Here is an 18,066-nt window from a genome sequence, read left to right as displayed (position 1 = left end):
AAGGAAACCTTGAAGATAATCTTATTTAACACTAGAAAACTGGCATGTGCAAAGGAAATTATAACTAAAGAATTGTATCTGCAATTCACAAGGTACATCTTTTAGAATGAAATTGTTAGCTGCTGAAAATTTTCAGATAGGAGGAATAGGGCTAATATCCATTAGAATAAAGTTCAGCAATATAACATGCATGTAATAACTAAAAGCACTGACGGTAGCATAACTTAAATCAAGCCATTTCAGGATGCAAATTTTAAAGAGGAGTTTAAGAGGCACTAACTTTGGAAAAAGACAATGTTAAGATTTTCACAACAAAAATAGAAGGTTATAAAATCCTGCAGGCAATTAACATAAATAAATGGTAGAGAACTGTAATGGCATTTTAAAACCCAGCCTTGTAGAAGGAATCAAATTTTTACTGAAAGCTAATCCAGGGGAGTGAAAGATATAAACAAAGCCAAAAGGAATTCAATGAGGTTGTTGATTTACCTCAGTGGGAGGATATGAGCATATCCTCTAAGATACTATTTTTGAGATCTAGGTTTGGTACTTTGCAAAAAAATGGGTCTCCTTTGGGAAGAGCACAAAGTCATAAACTTGCACTTCAACATTCTACTTAGATGTCTAAGACCATAAGGTCTAGGAGGAGAAACAGGTCAGTCATTCAGCTCATTAAATACACTCCAAATTCTTCCTCAGGCTTCCTCTGCCAATCTGACAACCCTAATCCACAGGAAGATTAAAGCCACCCATAAAAGTGATAAAACCTCTGGTGAAAACAAACATACCATATAAACCAAGGGTGAAAATATTTAAATTGTGCTTACCTTCTGCTCGCAGTGACCAGGTCAATTTGGACATGAAACGAAGCGATTATGGGAAAAGGAAAACACAAGAGGGTTGATTAATTTTTCAGGAATTTAGAAAAGTATCTATTATGAACAGTAAAGAATAGGAAAGGACAGTTCAATGGTTATTTCAGTTTAAAATCAAATTTCAGTGCAAATGACAAAGCACATTTTAATTGATTGTAAAGACAATATAAACTATTCATTTTCTAAAATGATCGTCAAGTTCAAATTTTCATCGTCCTATACTATTTAATATGAGGGGTGACCTTATAGAGACTCATAAAATCATGAGGGGCATGGATAGGATGAATACACAAAAGTCTTTTCCGTCGGGTGGGGGAGACCAGAACTAGAGGGTATAGTTTTAGGGTGAGAAGGGAAAGATTTAAAAGGGACCTAAGGGGCAACTTTCTCACAGAGCATGGAAACTGGTACAATTACAGCATTTAAAAGGCATGTGGATTGGTATTTGAATACGAAGGGTTTAGAGGGATACTGGCCAAGTACTGGCAAATGCGACCAGATTAGTTGGAATGTCTGGTTGGCATGGACAAGTTGAACCAAATGATCTGTTTCCACGCTGTACATTTCTATGACTCTATGAAAAACATCTACAAAAGACAAAATTCAAAAGGATATTTCACATTAGAATACCAAAGTATATACATTAAAGCATATTTATATGGTGCACCTGAAAAAAACTGTCAAATATTAATTGGAACCAAATTGTAATTTATTCTATTTCATCCAAACTATAGTTGCCCATGGTTCTACATCAATAATGTACTTATTTATGACTCTTATTCAAGGACTGATAATTAGGCAGTCTTCAAAAGGCAAGCTTGTCAGTATTCTCAATTGGTAACTAATTAAGATGATGTAAGTTTGATCCATGGAATATGTAGATTTAACTAATATCACCTGCTAAAGCAGTAGAAAGAAAACATGGACTTCAGAGTTGAGTTTAAGAGCAGCAGTGGTTTGTTTTTGAAAACAGGTGGAAGAAACAATAGTTCTGATTTCTATCCAGTGACTCAGGCCAGAAAATGAAGTTTTAACATGAATGATTCACATTAGGAGTCCAAAATTTGTTGCAAATTTATCAATAATTTATTTTCAATAACGATCCTTATTCTTTGTGTTTAAACAGTGTACTTCATCTCAGGAGTATGGTTCAAAGGGAGAAATAGACTTTCAACATTTCAATTAAATGACCACTCTTGATGAATTTTGATTCTATACAAGCTTAAACATGCATACTTTCCAAAAGACATCAATGGATAGTCACCAGCTCAGTTATTTTCCCCTCAATTACTCCAGGGAGTAAACATTTATTGCTGCCCTGAACTAGCTATAAAGAATGTAAGTGTTAGTTGTTATACCAAGTGTATTAGCACTCACTACTCTTCTGCCAGAGATCAATTTAGAATCCCTAAATACCAAGAGGGCAGACAAGAGTTGCACTGTTATATATAGTTACATGTAGGCTAGTTCAGGATGGAATGGCAGTTATGTTCCCTAAAAGAACACTGATGAACTGGATGAGTTTTTCTGACCATTGGTAGTAGTTTCATGTTTATTGTTAGACTCTTAATTTCATACTATTTTTTTACTAAATTCAAATTCCACTAGGTCTCCAGAACATTATCTGGTTTTTGGATTAATAATCTAGTAATATTACTAGTTGGCCATCACTGCTCCACAGGAACCACACTACTGAGTAATTTAGATTACTTCAACATATAAAATTCCCGCCGGTACTTGAGAACTGCAAACAGTCCATAAGGAGCTACTTTACAGCCACCAACAAAAAAACAATTGGGCTGAAACTAGAACACAAAAGAAATTACAGGAATCAGGTCAGAACTAAGTCAGACCTCCCTGAAGGCATCCAAAGATTTATGCATACTAAATCTATAGATTCAAATATGAATTTTGCAAATGTATTTTTTTTTAAGAACTAGTTCGATGCTGCTGGATTTCTTTAATACATGTATCTCTGACAATTGGATGCCTATATATAACAGTCTGTTTCCTTTCACTAAGTGATCCCTCTGTTTGGTTTCTTGAATGCCTAGTTCATCCTTATCTTAGAGTAATGACTGCACTTTGTTCAGTACTGTCATACCTTATTTACATTTCTACTTCACAAATTACTGCATATGGTTCTCAAGTGTATCTAAACTTTCTCTTTTGCAAAATTCTCACTCCTGCTGTTTTTCACTTCTAATGTCAGAGCAACATCAGCTATGTTGTAATTTTAAAATTCTATTATATTGCAATATAGGAAGATTCAAACTCAAAAACATCGCAGCAATTGAAATCAATTTTCAATTTGTCCATGTTCCCATGAAAATAAATTAAACTGCAACTAGAATATTGCTTATAACACCTATTGACCTGCAATAAAATTAGGTAAATTTACAAAAGCAAAGTTCAATATATTAAGACTTGACTAAATGGATACATACCTGATAAAGACATTAGAATATTATTGATAACGTACAGCCAGGTACATCGCCTAGGAAAAAGCTGGAAAATATATTTGATTTAAACATCCATTAGAAATATTAAAAAGGTAAGTGAAAGTTATTCAAATAAATTTGAAGAAAAGATTTGCACAGTTGTTACTCCACTTGTCAAAACAGAATCCTAGAATTCAGTGTTATACTTCTGACAATGCTGTAATTCCAAGAAAGATATAATCTATGTTCAAAATGCTTACTTGTTCCATTGAAGCTTCATGCAGCTCATTCAGATTTAACGTATAAATACCGTCTTCAGTTCCAAAGATTAAATATTGGTCTAATTTAAAAGAAAAACAAAGCCAAAGTTAATATTTCATTAGAAGAAATACTGCATAACTTTTTTTGTAAATAGTTTCAGTTAAAAGCAATTTTTGTTTAAGTAGCATTACCCTTCGTGTCAGGGTGTATCCAAGATGTAGCACAACTGATCTTTAAAGGACATCCATCAAATACTTTTGTAAAGCAGGCACCCATCTATAGGAAAGTTTTAACATTCAGAAATTTAGTTGTTATTTCTGGAGAAAAACTGAACACTTTCCAAGAAAACATTTGAGAATCAACTTGTCCCTATTTGAAAAATAACCTATGGGACAGAAGTGTTGTTCAGCATTTAAGGTGGGTTCTAGATTGAGAGTACTTAAAATATTAGTTGCTGTAAAAGAAGATATAGACACATTATACCGCTTCAACTCAATGAAATAGGTGATAGCCATTCTCTGGTTCAATTCTTTGGGGCAATGCATTGACCAGTCAACCTGCCTCTTTTAAAATTGTGGTAGTTAACAGTTATCATTAACTGATACATTCTCCATGGGCTGCTGCGAAATCACTTAATGAAGCACAATTGTTCATTTTGGAAATTCTGTGGTCATGGATTTTGTGGGTCCTTGCGTGGTTGATAAGCCTGATCCTCGAGCTACATCTCCGACCACACTAGTCAGATCTTTCTAGGGGGGGTGGAAATGATCCTTGGCTTCAAGGTTGCTGGCACACCTTTCTCCATACTCTGTAATTTTCTGTACTTGGTCTTTGCTGACTGGTGTTCTGAAAGATTTGCCTATCTTCATACAGGAGGTTCCTCCAAGTCAGTTTCTTTAGAATGAGTGTCTCCCATGCGTTGACGTCCACTTTACATTTCTTAAGATAAGCCTTGAGGGTGTTTTTGGAAACTTTTTTTTGTCTTTCTTTCATTTAAATTCCTTCCTTGAGCTGGGCAAAAATGATTTGCTTTGGCAGTCAGAACTCAGACACCCAAAGCATATGGCCAGCCCACAAAGTTGATTCTGGCCTCTACACTGGTTCTATTGGCTTTCAAGGATGATATTAGTATGTCTGTCCTCCCAACTGATGTGAAGGGCCCATCTCATGCTGCATTGATGATACTTTAATGGTACTGAGGTGGTGTGAGAAGACATCTTATCTTCATGGCAATGCGCCCATCAACCACAGTCCACTTGCCAACTGATTAACACTATTTTCTCATCCAATGTACATGTTGTTTTCCCTACCACTTTGGCATTTTTATTAACTGTCCTGCCAAGTGCAAATGAAAGCTTCAACAAAATTTATCTTTCTTCAGCAATACTCAAGTTCTGTACTAGCAAATAGCTATAGTTATTAGTGATGGTCATTTGTATCATCTGGCACAAATTCAAACTCAGAATTCAAATTCAAGTAACTATCATCAAGGATGGTAATGTCAAAGAGTGGGAGCAAAAAAAAATGTACTAGACTTTAGAAAAAAAGTTACATCCTTGTCTTGCCATTGTTATGGGTGAACTCAAACAGGTATTATTACTGCTTATTGTCCAGTACCTCTTTTCATGTGGGATGACAAAGATGTTTAGATAGAGTTCAGGTGGTTCCTATTCAGCCTACAGTTATAAAGATTTTTCGTTCATTAGTGAAAAGTTGTCATTGTGTGAGGTAGTGGAAGGTGCATGTATTCACTTGAATCCTCCTTCCAGACAGAAGTGGAGACAACTGGAAGAAATTAAATGGTGAAGTGTGGTAGCACACAGTCAATTCACTGTAGTTCCTAGCTTGAAATCCAGCTAAACCAATGAGTGCAAGGATCTTTTCTTACAAAACGAGTTTGCACAACTACAACTCAAACTGTAGTGTCCTTGGACCACAGCAAAAGAAAGACTTTTTTTTAGTATAAGGGGTAAACTGAGTCAAAGAGGTTATGTGAATGCACAGGAAAAGAAAAATGAACACGAATAAAAGTTAGGGCCTAACCTTCAATGAAAACACTTTACTTTGCAGAATGTTTGTTAGATATTGCAATACCCAATGAAGTACTTGACTATTGTTACATACATACAAATAAAGAGGGATTTTACATCATCATACATTATCACAGAATATCAGCAATATTATTCTTCATCAATTTATATAACTAGCTTAATAACTCCAATAAAGTATTAATTTATCCTCAAGTCGTCACACTTCGGAGTATTAAGGGAATTACACTTAAAGAATTGGACTTACATGGACCTTTGGAGTCGGAGGAAGGCCATTGATTGTTGGCTTCTAAAAAAAATGTCAATTTTGAACATCATTAAGAGGTTAAATTCAGTCATTTCAGTAAAGTATATAATTTAGTAGCATCATGACAAACATTGCATACAATAATCACTTGGCTCCAACACCTGTTATATATAAAAGCTGCCATTTAATGTACGAAAAGTTAAATAGAGATTCAAAGTCATCTGACCCCCGGTTTGTCAGGTTAGGGAAAATACATCAACAAAGGTAATAGGTACACTCTGGTGCCCATTTCAATCTGATCCAGAATAAAATTAATTTAATACAACTTTATATGTAAGATATAGAAATCTTATCTACATGATACTACGTTTCAACAAGCTTGAAATTCACAACAACTTTTTTAGAAAAAGAAAACATCCATAAAAAAAAATCATCTGTTGAACCTGAGATACATTTCTAATGTGAATTTTCAGTAAGAAAGGCTCTTGCAAAAATGCTGGGAAGACCCAAACCTGAAGCCTTGGTACTGAAACTAACCTCTATGCTATTTAGGGTAATAGGCTATTTTGCGGTAGAACAGAGGGGTACCTAAAATTGTACAGCCTTGTCTCCTGGAGGGAGTTTCCTAACTTATTAGATTTGGCAAGTTAGCTGCCTCAAACCTGAGTGTACACATAAAACCTTGAATATGCAAGTCTGCATCTCACTGATACAGTCCTAGGATATCTCTTGGGGAGGCCAGGTGCCCTTAGGGAAAGTTAAATGTCAGCAAGACTGCACATAAAAGTACATAAACTCATTGGAATGTCACACAAGTCATCATGAAATTTAACTCTGTTGAGCTTTAAGGTTAAAATAAAACAGAGTTTGTAAAAATACATTGATGTAAGCCTGCAAGCTATCATTAGAGAACTCGTACTGCATGACTGATCAAAGCGTGGTATTTGTTAAATGAATAGCTTGATTAACAATTTCAGGTGGTTACAGAATAAAAATGTTGCTTTCACAAGGGAAGGAATGATGTACTCAAGTGAATGTATGCAATTTAAGAGATTAGTTCAAGGGATTTTGATGTGCTGGATACTTTTTTTTAGTAAGTCATGAAGAATTTCCTTAAAAATAAATAAGCTCAACTTTATTTTATGCCAGAATAGCTCCTGAGATCGTCCACTGGTAAACAGTAGGTGAGTTGGTGTGGAATGGGTAAGGGGAAAGGGGTAGTATAGGTTGGCATGGATGGAGTATAAAAGTGAGAGGGGGGACTCCAGGGCTGTTTTCAGCTTTAAATCATTTGAAACAAAAATAACCAAATAGTGCCAGTGCAGAGACAGCTCTTCTGCACCTCCCACCCCAGTAACTGACACGCTCCACACTCATTCCAGGGCCACTCAGTATGACTACATGTCACCTTTTCCATGATGAGGAAGTGTCAGTGTTGGACTGGTTGGACAAAGTTAAAAATCACAACACTGATTATAGTCCAACAGGTTTATTTGGATAGCAACGCTCCGAAAGCTAGTACTTCCAAATAAACCTGCTGGACTATAACCTGGTGTTGAGAGATTTCTAACTTTTCCAAGATTAGATTTGCAGAATGAGGAACATCCCAGCTCTGTGACCCTATCCGAGGAGCAAAATTCCAGGTCCAAATCTTAGTAACAATTCAAGAAATACAATCAAATGATTTGAAAATTACAAATGACATACAGGAAATTCTCTCTTTTCTTTTCTTCGAGGTAGTGCTGGAGGATGCTCAGAAGTTCCACTAGGTAAGCTTGAAAGGCCCCCAGCAACACCTGAAATTATGCAAAACAACCATTCTAAAGACAAATGAAAAGTAAATTTATGCATAACCAGCTCCAAACATGAAAGCAAAATGCTGCCACTACATAACACTCCTTCATCACCTACATAAGCAATTCTTGTATAGTCATTAATATTGCTACACAATCATGACAGTAGAAAATTAACAACAGCTTAGAAATGTTAAACCATATGCATGTATTAGCAAAAACAATCTCATGGTTAAGGCATTTTAATCAAAATTCATTTTTCTGGTGAGACAGGCAAAGTGGTGTGTCTAAAAATGACAAAATTTATATTTTAAAGTGATACCACTTCTAAATATATTCAAAAGAAATTCAGTGATGCAGAGAATGTAAGTGTTTAAAATAAGAAACTGCTTTAGTCTCTTTTAAAGTGGGTTATTTGTGACAGATGACAATTCCAGTAAATTAAAAACCATTGCCAACAGAAAATTGCAAACTTCTGAAAATATTATCTGTGCTAACTTGAAGGTGCCCAAAAGGCAACCAATGGCAAGCCCTGGAAATTCAGACTTTAAAGCATGGAAACTTAGTCTCCTAGGCATTTTTTCCAATTCTTATTCACTGATTTTGTAGTGTTAATTCTATGGGCTTGAAGGGTGGGGGGAGAAAGATTTTTTTTTGTTTAAGCATTGTTGGATAATGTGTGAACAGATCATTAGCTGGTGTCTGCAATGTAACCAAATGCCTGTAATTAAAGAATCAAAAATTAATTTAAATTTCGTTTGTACCGCCAAAGCTCTGGGACGAGTTCTGAATTTGACAGGATTTAACTTCATTTCTTATGAGACAAAATATTTTTTCTGGGAAAAAAGGCATGAACTGTTCCCATCTGACAACTGGCCACTTTGAACAACTTTTAACACCTCTCACTTTCTTCAAATGAAAGGTGTAGCTATGGATACCTGCATTGGCCCCAGTTATGCGTGTCTCCCCGTGTGGGGTATGTGGAACATTCCTTGATCCAGTCCTACATGGGCCCCCACCCAGAACTTTTTCCTCTGGTACACGGATGACATCCGGAACCAGAAAAGCTTATCCATTTTGCTTCCAATTTCTATCCTTCTCTCACCTTCACTTGGTCAATCTGAGTCCTCCTTTCTGAGGACAGGCTGGCCACCAACATCCACTACAAACCAACCAGTTTCCACAGTTATCTTGATGATACATCTTCACATCTTGCTTACTGTAAAGACTCTGTTCCATTCTCCTAGTTTCTCAATCTCTGTTGCATTTCTTCTGAAGCTACCAGCTTCTACAAAAGGGGAGTCCAAAATGTTCAGCTTCTTCCTCATCTAAAGATTCGCCATCACTGTGCTGGATAGGCCCCTCAGCTGTGTCCTGAACCATCTCCCCACACTTCAGCTCTCACTGCCCTCTCTTCTCTCTCACAACAACAATAGAGGCTCCCCGGTCCTCATTTACCATCCCACAAGCATCCACATCCAAAGGATCATTAGCCATCATTTCCACCACCTCCAGCAGGATGCCACCACCAAACACCCATTCCTCTCCTCTCTAGTCAACCTTCCGAAGGGCCCATTCTCTCTGGGACACCTTGGTCCAATCCCAACACCATCCAAATTCCCAAAACATTCACAGAAGGTGCAACACCTACCCATTTACACCTTCCTCCCTCCTCACCATCCAATGATCTGGACACACTTTCCAGGTGAAGCACTGATTTATCTGCATATCATTCAGTCTAGTCTACCATATTTGCTACACAATGTGATCTGCTCTACACTGGGAAGACGAAACACAGACTGTGAGACCACTTTGCAGAACATCTATGCTCTATCTGCAAAAATAACTGAGCTTCCCAGAGCCTGCCATTTCAACAAACCACCATGATCCCTGGCCAATATTTCTGTCTCAGGCTTGCCTTGGTGCTCCAGTGAAGCTCACCACAACCTGCAAGAACAGCATCTCATTTTCCACTTGGGGATACTGCAGCCTTCAGGACTCAATATCGAGTCCAATAAATGTTAGGGCCTGAGCACTTCTCCTATGTCCTTTTACCTTCTCATTTTCTACCCAACTGATTTTTCTCGCTTCTGGGCTCCATCTCTACCCATTGTTACTCCTACCCCCACCCCCCCCACCCCATTTTCAGCGTATATACCAATCTTTTCCTAGCTATCAGTTCCCTATCTGTTCTGAAAAAGGGTCACTAGACCAAAACTGTTAACTCTGCTTTCTCTTCACCGATGCTGCCAGACCTGTTGAGTTTTTTCCAGCAGTGTGTACTTTTGTTTCTATTTCCAGCATCCACAGTTCTTCAGTTTTTAAAAAAATAATTTTTGATTAGTCAATGTTAAGTATGACTTCTCAATATGATGCATTGTTTTCTGTTGAGTGTAACTGATCAACCTTAGAGGTATTGGCTAAGAATAATCTATAAAAATGCTTTTCAAAAGGGATGATTCTTTTGCTCACTCCTATACAAATGCCAACATTTGTATTTTCATTGTAAAATATTTAACACTATATTACAGACAAACATTTTCATTGGGGGGTGCGGGGGAAGAAGAAGGGTGGTGGTGCCTCATTTAGATTATATGAGGTGGATGGGTTGACCAAGGACAGTCTTGCATTCCAAAGAAGTTGTATTATTGGACAATCTCACCACAGCATGGGAAATTTGAAAAGTAAATTTTGGAACTTAAATCTGTCAGACCTGTTGTTATGTGATATTATAATTCAAAACTGATTTTGATATTCCTACTCTTGCACTTCAATAAATTAGATAGTTAAGAATAAACTAACACTTCTGCATTGGAATAGCTATGAAAATTTCAAGGCATCTAAGTTGTACTATTTATTCCTACAAAGAGCAACGTGCATGTGCAAATATTTCCTCTTTGACATATCAAGTAGAAATCAATCATGCTGGGCTCTGTTGGATAAGAGAGTTATTAGGTCCTAACTATTGCAAAATCCTTAACAGACTTCCAATTTTACTAGAGATTGGCATTTGAATGGGAGAGACATCAATAGTGTAATTACAATGCACTGTTCCCTGTATTTACTTTATTTAACATATTCACAGGCCCACATATTTGTGGTTTACCCTCACATTGCTTCTGCAGGAATATGTTGCATATCAATGTAGGAAAACTAGCATCGCAAGTTTTGCCACATAGCAATAGTTTCTTAAGTCCACATAGGCCACACATCCTAAGAATCCAAATGGTATATAGATTCAATACCACCAAAATACCATCAGCAAGAACAGCATAATCAGGTAAGTTAAGTTCCATGTCTGCAACAGGGGACAACAAGAAATATTTAACCTAGTCTGTACAGCTTTGGTGATGAAGGATAGAGAGATACATTATGTTTACAATACAGTGAGCCACCACTCAATATTTAATTTCATTACCTAAGTCATTAGCTCGGATATCAAGTAATCCAGGGCTACTAATGCTACTGGGAAGGGATGTTTCAAGAATCTCTGATTGATACAGTGATGTTGGAGTACTCTGTCTTCTTGGCACAGATGATGGCCCATTTTCTGTGCAAGGTTGCCTCTTGACTGTTTGTGATCTCTCTTCATCTGGAAGATCAGAAGCACTCTGTACCCGTGGCTGAAACAGGAGAAACTGGTTTCAATAATATGAAATAGGAATCTTTAAGTTCATTTTCTTACTTCAATGTATTTCCAACAGGAATAATGCAATTTTGACAACGGTTGATCAAGAATGTTATGAAAAGTAATTTAATTTGAATTAACAGGCAGAGCTTTCAATCTCTGCATGGGCATAAAACTGGCATATCAAATGGGATACAAATTGAAAATCAACGAGAAAGGAAACTTGGTGCAGTATATAACAGGCAGCCAATTCTATTCTGTCTGTTTTATGCTCTAAAAGTTGACAGTTCTGTCCAAATCTTTTCAACAAGCTTGAAGATTATTGAAAAATAAACCTTTGGAACTACAACTACAGACAATTAAACCTAATCAAGTCTCTATAACGTTTGTACACATGAATGGCGAAGGTTAAACTTTAAGGTACCTTTAAAACCAATTGTCTGTAATTGCTTATTTAAGTAGAGGGAGGTATAAATTGCTGACAGTTATTGCACTGTAACAAAGACAGTGAAATCTTAAAGGAATCATTCAAATTTAAAACACATTAAATGTCTTTCGAACAAAGAAAAAGCTGTTGTGCCTTTACTCTGCATTCCTGATCTCTTTAATTTCACCACTGCGCTTTCAATACTCCTCTCAATTTAACATTCCTTTTTGATTTATCCTACTTATCCTGTATGGTCCTAAATAAACAGGGACATTTTTAATGTAAGAGTGCCTCACCCTTTTCCTTTGTAGGAAAATGTTTGCTCTATATCCCACCTTCTCCTGAACTAGCTTCCCTTACTCTGACATTTATTTCTAGCATCTGTTTTCATCCACGTCTAAAAATCACACCTCAACTTAAAACTCATCTTCCATTAGACTCTCAAGAGTCGCTGTGACAGAGAGCTCCTTTCATTTTAGGATGATGAACACTCTGGGCTGAGGTGCAGAGGGTGACAGGAGAGAAAAGAAAACAAATGCACATCTGCCAAAAGTAGTTTCCTGTTTTGTGAAGCCAAGAAAAACTTGCATTTGCACTTCTCGCAATTCATTGTAATATTTCAAAGACTGCATAATTATCTAACTCAAATAAGAATCCTGGTGTCAATCCATTACATATGGCTATGTGGTAACAATGAAGTTTTAGGGGTTCATGCAGAAACCGTACAAACAAATTTCTACAATGATTCAGAAACTTTTTCATTCTGATGATTTGTGCATAACTAGTAATTCATCGTAAATTTTGCTACAGGTGATATACTTAAGTAACAGTGAAGGCCCTTAAGCTAAATGCATCATTTAACCTAGTTAATTGCAAGTCTAACAGCCCGACATTTAATTTTAACTATAACCATGTAACAGTTGGTATAGTGTAGTATTTTGACCAATTTAAGTTAAGAAGACATAATTTAACAATGAAATTTGATTTTTAAAATTCACTTAGTAGGGATGACATACATCAGTTCTGTTTTTCTGGGGAGGGAGAAAGAGAGAGACAAATGCATAAGTACTCACCTTTGGTGGAAGGGGAGGTGGAACTACTCTTTTAAGTGTTGACCTTATAGAAAAATACAAATAGTTTAACAAAGTTCAAAAAGGATGCAATGTAGATATAACATGAAGATAGAAATATGTTAAGATTTCACACATTAGAAATGCAAAACCAGCAAAAGCTCAGTTCCCCAATCTTCAGACAAATTCATTTCAGACATAACAACTAATAGAAATACGAACATTTATACTTCTCTTTCTCCTTAAGCTGTAAGTCAAAGACAAAATTAGTCCCACTTTTATTTATTTGTTTGAGGATGACAGGCAAGACTTTTATCCATCCTTAAACAACTTTCAGAGGAAGTGGCAAAATATCTCCTTGACTCCATGAGGCTATATATTATGGCCACGTGGCTTTTAACATCTGAGTTTCAGGCTTTTTTTGCCCCTCAGTGACAGTGAAAGCACAGCAAGATATTTTCAAGCAATGACGTGTGATTTACAGGGAACATGCAGGTGGTGGCATTCCCATGTGCCTGCCATCAGTGTTCTTTTGGATGGGAGAGTAACAGGTTTAGAAGGTCTTATAGAAAGTGAGAACTGCTGATGCTGGAGATCAGAGTCAAGTTTAGAGTGGTGCTGGAAAAGTACTGCAGGCCAGGCAGCATCTGAGGAGCAGGATCAGGAGTTTCCTGATGAAGGGATTTTGCTCAAAAACGTCGATTTTCCTGCTCCTCAGATGCTGCCTGACCTGCTGTGCTTTTCCAGCACCACTCTAATCTTGACACCGATTCTCTTCATGATTTAGTCTGTATACTTACACAAAAGCATCTGAAATTATTTTCTACAATTCTTCATTGCCCATTCTACAGAAGGTAAGCCAACATCAACAATAGCTTAACTAAATTGAGCTTCAGTAAATTGCTGAAACAGGCTGATTTAAGATTTTCTACAATGCTCATAGGCTGGTTATGAAAAAAGATTTAGTTTTATTTAATATCTATAAAATTAATGCAAATCCTACCATGAAACCTTCAAATTTGCCATCCCACAAATAGATCATTCAAATCAGTTCATTACATTTGCAACTGAAAACATTTCATGATTCTATAGAAATATTAACATTGTAATTCATTATAATTTATTTAAATTTAATAATCTATAAGGGCACTTACGGTTCATTTTCAAAGTCTTCATCCAGGTGCGCTATGTGTCCCCTAAAAAGTGATTTATAGCATTCCACATTATAATGACGGAGGTTAACAGAAAACAGATGCTTTATATTGACGGAAGCATGCATACCAGCACAATATCAACATATATTAAATAAAAACAATTTAAATATATTGAATAATGGACTCAAAATATGGTGTATAATGAAAACTAAGACAGATGTATAATATTTCAATTTAAATTGCTTGGGAAGATTTCAACGGGTGAACACAGGGAATATGGTTCTTAGATGAAGTCACACAATCCTTCTTACATCTCAGAAGTACAAGTTGCAATTCAAAATAAGATTTGTTGGGTAATGAGTGACAATCTATCTATAATTATACCCTAATCCAAATCTGTACAGAACCTGCTCATCTGGAAATTAGAAAAATCCACCCATTATAATAATTATTTCTTTTCCCACTTCTATGTAGTTTTTTTTTAGAAATGCTGGTAAAAGGCTGTTTCTAAAACTTGATAATATTTTCTCACCATCGTCCAATCTTAAACTAACGTATTTATCAGTGCCCTTTTCCAGAAGTACGTAACTGAGGATCTACCCAACTGAGATCTCAAAAACATTTGAGATCACATGGATGTAGGTTTGCTCGCTGAGCTCGAAGGTTCGTTTTCAGACATTTCATCACCATACTGGGTAACATCTTCAGTGAGCCTCCAGTTGAAGCACTAGTGGTGTAGCCTGCTTTCTATTTATGTGTTTGGATTTCCTTGGGGAAACCCAAACACGTAAATAGAAAGTGGGCTATACCACCAGTGCTTCATCCGGAGGCTCACTAAAGATGCTACCTAACATGGTGACGAAACATCTGAAAACAAACCTTACAGCTCAGCAAGCAAACCTACATCCAGACCTTCGACCTGAGCTACAAATCTTCACAAAACGCACTAATTTGAGATCACAATTTTGTATCTACCACTTGGTATGATTTACATTGTCTTTTTCATTATTTTTAGTGGCACTTAGCTTTTTATTAATAAATTCCTTGTTCAATATGGGGAGAGAGGAAACTGTGATACGACCACTATGCACTAATTTGCCAGCACCTTATAATGTATGCAATTATATCTCACATACATACTTGAAAAAAATAATTTGGCACAAATCACATCTACCATGAGGATGGTTCTAGATAAGAGTTTTGGGTGGCCCACTTGGAAGGAGAATAGAAACAATTGAAATCTCAACATAGTCAAATTGGGATAAACTTTTATTTAGGACAGTAAAACATACATTTGACCCATCTCCAGAACCACCATTGCATCTACCACAAAACACATGTAGTACAGCAGATGGAGACATGGTAGCTACTGATTAAGCTGTTCAGTTACCGTTGTTGTAATTCCTCCTCAACACATTTAAGAAGGCTCCTTTGGAATCATAACAAAAAGAGGGAAAGAGTTTGTAGAGTAGGGTGCACAAGATGTGCTTCATGCCTGAGAAGTGTAAGAAACAGATTGCCATAAGTGGAACTTACAGCATACTACAGCTGCTGGTAAATTAAAAATAAGTGGCAGTAAAAAGGTAACTTTACCAATTAGCATCTTCCACCTTTAATTGCATATAAAACTTAAGGTTACAACATCATACACATTAGAAACATTTTGCACACACAATCCAATATTTTGAAATAACCAATTACAGAAGTTTGTTACGATAGCAATATGCCTCAATTATACAGCCAGAAAATAACAGGCATTATTGAAAGGGAGTGTTGACTCGTGGGCCTGAAAATTACTCTAAGAAATCCTTACAGAAATTAAGTTCTGTGGTTACAGTTCAAGTTCATAGAAATTCATCAAAACTTTGAGTATAGCAGCCAACTAGGAGTGCACAAAACAAGCTAGACAGAATGCACAAGGGAGTGAAAGTGGCAAATAAAGTATGACGAAGAATCAGAATAAAGATTCTGCAAATCAAAGAAAAGGCAGGTGTTCTATAAATTGTGCTAAACATCTAAGGATGAAGTTAAGACATTTATGATGGTAAACTCAGAGTTCAAGTTATCTTCTCATAGGTAAGCAATGCCTGCTAGACAATGCAGTCAAAATAATGATGTAGAAGTGCTGCTTAAACTGTATAGTGGTCTGATCATACCACATATCGAATATCACAGCTAGTTCTGTTATCTAACAAAACAGTGACAACCTTGAACCACTCCCCTGCATCATACCCTCCTGTTACTATAGTACCCCAATAATTCATTTCTGCACTGGCACAGGTGTCACCTTTTGAATAAGGACGACATGTCAGGAGCAGCACCAGGCATACATAAAATGAGTTGTCAACCTGATGAAATTAAAAAGTGACAACATACATGTCAAGCAGCATTAAGACATAATTAAGCAATCACACATTTAATGGACAGATGTAAGCTACACAGTCCAGCCCTATCCAGTTGTGAACAAGGGTGGATGATTGTATAATTAGAAAGAAGTACCACAAATATAGTCTTATCTCGAACAATGGGGAAAGCCCAGGACATCAAAAGACCCCCAAAGATAAGGCTGAAGCACTTGCATCCACCTTCAGCCAGAACCTCAATACAGAGGTTCGCAGTATTGTAAATACCAACCTCCAACCAATTCAATTAAGTCTACATAATATAACAATGAATGAAAAGCACTGAGCACTGCAAAGAACTGAAGACTTGCGCTCCAGAATTAGCCACACCCCTTGGCGAAGCTGTTCCAGTACAGTAACGACACTGGCATCCATCTGGAAAGTTGATCAGATATGTCCCCTCACAAAACACAGGACAAATTCCACCTCGGCAATTATCAGTAAAATTATAGAAGCTGTGATCAACAGCGCTATCAAGCATCACATGCTCAACAATAATCAGCTGTAACTGCAGAACTCAGCAGGAAAAGTGAGTGACGAAAGGAGCCCAAGCAAACCAAGTTGGGAGATAATTCTACTGTTAGCCTTATATAGCACAAATGAAGATAGTGGGGATTGTCAATCACCTCAGCCACAGGATATCACTGCAAAAGTTCCTTAGGGGAATGCCCTAGGCCTAACCATTTTTTATCTGGTTCATCAACAACCTTCGCTCCATTATTAGGTCAGAAGTGAGCATTTTCACCAACAACTAGCCAATCTTCAGCATCATTTACGCCTCCTCAGATACTGAAACGGTCAGTGTCCAAATGTAACAAGACCGATACAACATTCAGGCTTGAGCAGATATGTGACAAGTAACACCTAAACTACAAGTGCCAGACAATGACAATCACCAACGAGAAAGAATTGCCCCTTGACATTTAACAGCATTACCACTGAATCTCACTATCAACTGGAAAATTACCATCGAACAGATTATTTGACGATTGACCCATTCCATTTTCACACAGTATGAATAAACTTACCATAGTCCTGGAGAATCATAGGCTGTTCTCAGAGGAGGGTTTAACTTGAGGGTCACCACACCTCAGGTGAGGGATAAGGTTGAGAAAGCAGAACCTTCATGGTGACATCAGCTGGTAAAGGTATTGAACCTTTGCGGTTACATTACAGTGTGTTACAAACTAGCCATTCATTCTACTAAACAAACTAATCTCACAATATTAACGTATTGCATGCAGACTAAGGTAGATTTGACAAATGTCTTTATCATGGTCAATCCATTAAGGATATATTTAGAGGAAAGCAGCCAATACCTCAAAATTAGCACATCTGCAAGGCTTATTTTGGCATAAAACTTTGCTATAGAACGTAGCTTGTGTAAATTATGAATTCACAATTTTTTGGAATTGATATTTAGCTCATGTGAAGGAAAGCTATATTAAGCTCTGCAAAGACAAAGGAAATCTCTCATCCGGAGTGAGACACAGCCTGAACGAGTATATCCTTTGGGAATGTGAAGGCAAATTGGAAAATTGATGCAGAAAAGGAAAGGGTTTTCTTTGCTTGCTTTCTTTTGGCTAATAGCTTGTAAGTTTTTTTTTAAAAACAAAATAGGCTAACGGCCCAACACAAAACAGTAACATCACAGGCAAAGTGCAAGTTCACAGGTTGGAAATAGCTACTAATTTGACCATTTGAAGTTATTTTCGGCCAA

General features: G+C 36.8%; 1 protein-coding gene across 1 annotated transcript in view; it reads right to left on the bottom strand.

Moving 5' to 3' along the window:
* The window catches only part of map4k5 (mitogen-activated protein kinase kinase kinase kinase 5), a 184,635-nt gene that overhangs the window by 33,223 nt on the left and 133,346 nt on the right, over positions 1-18,066 (bottom strand). The window contains exons 16-24 of the mRNA XM_060829188.1: positions 13,945-13,986; positions 12,794-12,836; positions 11,084-11,288; positions 7,580-7,668; positions 5,873-5,914; positions 3,769-3,853; positions 3,577-3,656; positions 3,323-3,383; positions 828-830 (exon numbers count right to left, since the gene is read on the bottom strand). Of these exons, the coding sequence (XP_060685171.1) occupies positions 828-830; positions 3,323-3,383; positions 3,577-3,656; positions 3,769-3,853; positions 5,873-5,914; positions 7,580-7,668; positions 11,084-11,288; positions 12,794-12,836; positions 13,945-13,986 (650 nt within the window). The remainder of the gene's footprint in view (positions 1-827; positions 831-3,322; positions 3,384-3,576; positions 3,657-3,768; positions 3,854-5,872; positions 5,915-7,579; positions 7,669-11,083; positions 11,289-12,793; positions 12,837-13,944; positions 13,987-18,066) is intronic.

Source organism: Hemiscyllium ocellatum, chromosome 8, assembly GCF_020745735.1.
Source record: "Hemiscyllium ocellatum isolate sHemOce1 chromosome 8, sHemOce1.pat.X.cur, whole genome shotgun sequence".
In the NCBI taxonomy this organism is placed as follows: Eukaryota; Metazoa; Chordata; class Chondrichthyes; order Orectolobiformes; family Hemiscylliidae; genus Hemiscyllium; species Hemiscyllium ocellatum.
The sequence above is the reverse complement of the archived record's forward strand: the minus strand, read 5'-3'. Positions and strand labels throughout refer to the sequence as shown.